General features: G+C 53.0%; 1 protein-coding gene across 1 annotated transcript; it reads left to right on the top strand.

Annotated features, from left to right (window-relative positions):
• Positions 1 to 1,712: 1,712 nt before the first annotated feature.
• LOC123185547 (pre-mRNA-splicing ATP-dependent RNA helicase prp28) lies at positions 1,713 to 3,113 on the top strand. The gene has a single exon (XM_044597411.1). The coding sequence runs from the start codon at positions 2,032 to 2,034 to the stop codon at positions 3,001 to 3,003; it is 972 nt and encodes a 323-aa protein (XP_044453346.1). The 5' UTR covers positions 1,713 to 2,031; the 3' UTR covers positions 3,004 to 3,113.
• Positions 3,114 to 5,654: the final 2,541 nt, after the last annotated feature.

Below are 5,654 nucleotides of genomic sequence, written 5' to 3'. Positions count from 1 at the left end.
CCTTGAGGGGGCAAGAACTCCCCCTTGGCCGCCGTCCCCTCCCTTGGAGGAGGGGCTAGGGCCACCGTCCCCTCCCCCTTGCCCGTATATATAGTGGGGGTGAGGGAGGGTAGCCATACCCCTTCCCTGGCTCAGCCCCTCCCCCTCTCTACCACCACCTCCTCCCGGTTTGGCTTGGCGAAGCCCTGCCAGAGCTCCACCACCACCACGTCATCGTGCTAGTTGTGATCCCATCTATTTCTCCCCCTTCGCTTACTGGATCAAGGAGGAGGAGACGTCATCGAGCCGCACGTGTGCTAAATTTGGAGGTGTTGTTCGTTCTGTGCTAGGTCGGTTGGATCGCGAAGAGTACGACTATATCAATCGCGTTTTATACGCTTCTGCTTTCGGCCTACAAGGGTACGTAGACACACTCCCCTCTCGTTGTTTTACATCTCCTAGATTAGGTCTTGGGTGTTCGTAGATTTTAATCTTGATTTTCATGCTTCGCTCCCCATTATTTCCCTATAGTGCAATCTTCGTGCCTGGCCTGGATCTCCTCCAGCAGCTGCAGCCACTGCTCCAGAGTTGTGATCTGACGCCTTGGCATGGCTAGCGGCGAACAGATTGGAAGTGGCAACGGTGAAGGAGGGAGAGGGAAGAAATGTGGGCGGGCTAGGATTAGGTTGCCACCGTCCAGCTTAAATAGCCAAGCCGGACTTGGTTCCTCTCTGGTGGCATGCCAGAGCGGCGACACAAGGCACAATGAATGCATCCTCAGCGACGAATGAAGGAGGCGTCCGTTGGACCGCTAGTTTATGCGTTTGACCGTGTGGGTCCTTGCGATCAGTCCTATGTGGCAGGCGCGTTCCGACGTCCCCATATCCTTCCTAGATATGGGGCAGGAGCGCCGGTCAGTTCGGGCATTTGGACCGGATTTGACGGGTTTAGTCGGATTCTATAATTTTACGTCTGAGTAGCCCGTCCAATCGTTTGGGGAGGATTTAAGGGCGCTACTCGTAGATGATTTGAGGGCTCCCATTGTAGATGTTCGTTTGGAAGTATTGCAAACAGTAGCCAAGGACGATTGTATTGGTAGCGAGTTAATGCGTCAAGTCACTGCTGCAGCTCCCCATGGAATCATGTTGCTGATCTACCTTGTCTCAATAACAGCGCTAGTCAGATACACCAGGCTAGAGGACCAGTACTGACCGGGTTCCACGATATAACTGCCGTACCTATAATCATTAATCCCTAGCTAGAGGACCCGGCCAAAATCAATATGCATTGCCCTGGCATACACGCTACATTGTACTAGTAGTACGTGGCGTATTAGCAACAATAGCTGGCTAATTAACGACAGGATAATGCATCAAAATTACTACTCCCTCTGTCCTATAATGTATGTAAGACATATTTAACACTACATTAGAGTCAAAAAAATGTTTTACATTATGAGACGGAGAAAGTACTTACTACAGTGGTCATTATAGTATCAAAGATATTCTTATATTATAAGACGGAGGAAGTATTTCTTAGGTGATTTGTTAGTGTCATCGATCTTCACCGTCCATTCGTCGATCCGACTGTCATGGGCGTACGAGCATCCGGTTCAAGCGTAGTAGGCTGTAGCACCGCACCCTAGATGATTGAGCAGTACTGTGGCAGCAGCAACAGCGGTAGTAATAGCATGCGCAGCTGCTGGGAGTTAGAGCAGTGATGGCGCCAGCTCAGGGGCAGATTGACCCGAGTTATTGTAAGGCGGCCAACGTGCAGCGAGGCAAGAGGTAGAGAGAGGAACGAACATGAGCTAGTTGACCACGAGGATTTATACTACGCATGGGTCATCCATGATCGATCGATCCGATTCCTTCCCCCGCCTCGTGCAGATGCATTCGTTCATCATCTCGATGAGCGCCATCTGATTGACTCTGGCATCCAATCACACCCACTCCCGCGCGCCACCACGCTCATCGCCATCTACTCCTCCCTCGACCCGCTCTTCGTGTCAAGCACAGGCGCCTCTGCGCGCTGCTTCTTGGCGCGCCCGGCATGGGTAGCTGCGTGAGCAAGAAGGCCGCGCGCGGCAGTGCCGAGGCCAAGGTGGCGCCGCCGCTCCCGCCGGAGAAGGATAATGCCTTGCCTCCGCCGCCCGTGGTGGTGGAGGAGGAGGTCAAGGAGGTGTTGTCGGAGACGGCAGTGCGGCGGACAAGCCCGCCGGAGCCGGAGCCGCAGCCTGAGCCTGAGCCTGAGAAGGAGAAGATGGTACAGGAACACGAGGAAATCGATGCTTCCGATAGCGTGTCGGTGGGTTCCTCCGTGGTGGACAAGGCGATGGTGAAGGCTGGAAGGGAGCAGGAAGTGGAGAAGAGGACGGTGGACGTGCCGGAGAAGGGGAGGGCCAGGAGGATGGAACCGGAGCAGAAGAAGAAATGCAAGGACGCCGGGAACGGCAGGGCGCGGTCGCCGTCCCCTGCGGCGAAGCAGAGGAGGTCGGGGACCAATGTCAGCGAGCAGCCGGTGCCGCCGCGGCCGCGGCGAGAGTCGCCCGCGGTGGTGTCCGGCATCGGGTGCCGCAGTGGCAGATTCTCCCCTTCCGCAGCGAGGAGGGCCGCCGAGAGCGCCGTCAGACGGAGCTACTCCGCAAGGGAAGCCGACATGGCGCTGCCGTCGTCTGCCAAGCGCTCCCTCAACACAAACATCAACGGTAACGGAGGGAGTGGCGTCAGGCGGGACCCTGGCGAGCATTCTGGCAGGAGGTCAGATTCCCCGTCTAGGCGCCCGCCGGCCTCTCCGGCAGCAAACGGCGCCATCAGCCGGCAATCGAGCGCCACCCGGAAGGCTCCGAAGGAGAACACCAGTTCGGAGAAAACCAAGCAGCAATGCGGCCGCGGACGGGCCCCGATGGAGGTTGGAGTTGAACTCGACGAGGCGCCATTGGCAGGAAAAGAGCGCAGGGAGGCGGCGGACGCCGCGATGGGCCAGAACCCCTCGGTGGCTATGGAGTGCGTCATCTTCCTTTAGTACTCTTTCCATGGATTACTTGTTCATTTCTTTTCTCTCGCCACTATGCCACTCTCACTAGTTGCCGTGTGATTTCTTGGCCATTATTAATTATCGGGAATTATCAGTTACTCCTACTTATTAGTATGTTAGATTTTGAGCCGAATGGAGTTCCATGTCAGGAGCTTGGAGGTTATATACCACGTCGTCCGCACAAGCGACACGGGAGGCGATCCTGCCCCCCCCCCCCCCCCCCCCAAAGTCCGGGTGGCCGACGGTTCTGCGGTGGCCCGAGAAGTGAGCAGCAGCGACGGTAAAATTTGCGGCTGCACGGCATCAGTCTAGCTATAAGCAAAGGCGATTGTACGTACCGCTAAGCAACAGCAGCAGCAACAACAACAAGAAGCAGTTGTACGCAAGAATCTACGGAATTGAAGTGGTCGGGAGTATACCTGGCCATAACTCGGGTCGGGCCGGGCTTCAGGCCGTGCCTAAAAAGCCCCCAGCAGAAAACGCAGGCCCAACCTTCGGACCTAGATTTCATGCCTGGCTCAATGGAAAAGCCCATCGGGCCTTGGGCCGGGCCTCTTTCCTAAAACACAAATATGTCAAGCCCAAGCCCAACCCGCCCTGACACTCGAGCTCAAAATCTAGGCCCAGACCCAGCCCGTGGGCAAGACCGGGCTAGGTTTCCCATGGTCAGGTATAGTCGGGAGTTGTGGGACGCACCGCTCACAGGTAAGATGGAGCGGATTCCCTTGCAGGGAGTTGGAGGCACGCATAGTTCGTCGGCAAGATGGAGCAGAAGGTCGCGTCGTCGGGCTCACCCGATGGGATTCCCTTGTGCTGGAGACAACGGGGATGCAACACGGAGGAGCACCTCGCCTGTGGCTTCCTGCGTGGTGGCTGTTTTAGTGTCTGTTCCTCCTGATGCATGTTGTGGTTGTAGACAGCGTGATGTAGGGCAAAGCCCTTGTTTGCCCGATCTTCATGAATTGAATGTGGATTTGAGGAGAAACATGAAAAACACAAGGGAGAAATTATTCTACTGGACAAGATCCACACGGAAGGTACTCAAATCACAAGGCAAAAGGTAGATCACAAGCATCCAACTACAACAAAGGAAAACAAATACAAAGGTAGTTCATCCAAATCTCTATGTGAGATGGGGCTTGAATTCCACATGGAGAATCTTCTCCGAAGAGGTCTTGACAACCATAGATGGTTCTTCCCCTTAGGGTTTTGACAACCATAAATGGTTCTTCTCTTAAGAGGAATCTCACAAGAGGAGATACATGAGTTAAGCTCTATAGTTTTGGTTCTATTCTTAGCTCATTCGCTGCGCGCAAACTAGCGCAAGCCGAGCGGCAGCACCGTGTTGCGTCGTGCTAGCCTTCCAGTTCTCTGAGGTACTCGAGACCATGGAGGAGGTCGAGCCCATGGAGGAGCAGATGGGGGGCACTAAGACGATGGAGGAGGAGCTTGCATCCTGCCTGCGGCTGTCGAGCCCCTAACATCAATGACAAGATGATGGAGGAGGAGCTTGCGTTCGTGCCCACGTCGGTTGACTTGATGGTGTTCGGGTCCAACGGACTTGAGGCCAAGCAACAACTACACCGACATGGGGTGTTTGGTTTGCTCCATGCCCCACGTAAAAGGAGATCATCCACGTGTTCGTCACCACCTTCGAGGACATGCTCAAATACCCTGTTGCGCGTACGGGTTGATGTGATTATGAGTATATTTGCTAATATGGTTACACATATTCTATTTGGTGTGGTTGTATTCATGCTTCTTCATAGTCATGTAGGAATTAGAACTCCTTCGTGGATTGTTCATAAAGCATGTTCACAATTTGCCTGGCTACACGTAGAAGGCAGGCTGATGTTCCCCGCTAAGGCCATATTGCAAAAATCCTACATCCACGGGCTCTTATGAAGCCCCCTACGTAAACTCCCTTATTAACTCTCTCTCCCCCCTGATTATAATGGGGTTGGTCCCAGCCCCTAATCCTGATCCAATTAACTACTTCCACATCACTGTTTATGTAAAGTTCCTACTTAAGTTTTTGTGGGCGTAGCATTACTCGACCATATTGTCCCCCCAAAAATGATATGAACAATGTCGGTCATTTAAATCGAAGTGGCCCTATTGCCCCCAGTGACAGTTAACCAGTGTCTCTTGGCTCGTGATAGGTTCCTGTATGGGCATTCTTCATTGGGCATCAAATGGAACTGGGCTGGGCTAATTTATCCGGCTTGGGTCTGACCAGTGCATTGCCTATAACTGTGGGGTTTGCCTTTCGCCAGGTTGGCTAAAGCTTCTGTGCATGTCCTTGTTCCGTCCATTCGGGCGTTCGCCTGCCAAAGGTCATGATGGCTTTTTTGCGTTGGAAACCTGTAACACCCTGGTTTTTGGCCCTCTCTTTTTCTTTTTGATTTATTTGGTTTTTGCTCTAATTTTCTTTTTGGAGTGCTTTTGTGGACTTGAAACCTGGGCGATCATCATCATTTCTTCTCTGAAGTGGCTCATCCTTCTCAAAACTTTCCCAAGATCATGTCATTTTCATTCTAGCCCAACCCTAAAATTCTTTTCTAAGGAATATTCATTTTTCTATTAAAGGAAGTCTTGTTTGCCATAGGTTGTGAAGCAGCCTATATTTCTGTCACTCC

Source organism: Triticum aestivum, chromosome 2A (assembly GCF_018294505.1).
Source record: "Triticum aestivum cultivar Chinese Spring chromosome 2A, IWGSC CS RefSeq v2.1, whole genome shotgun sequence".
Lineage (NCBI taxonomy): Eukaryota > Viridiplantae > Streptophyta > Magnoliopsida > Poales > Poaceae > Triticum > Triticum aestivum.
Note: the sequence above shows the minus strand (reverse complement) of the source record. Positions and strands in the feature narration are given on the sequence as shown.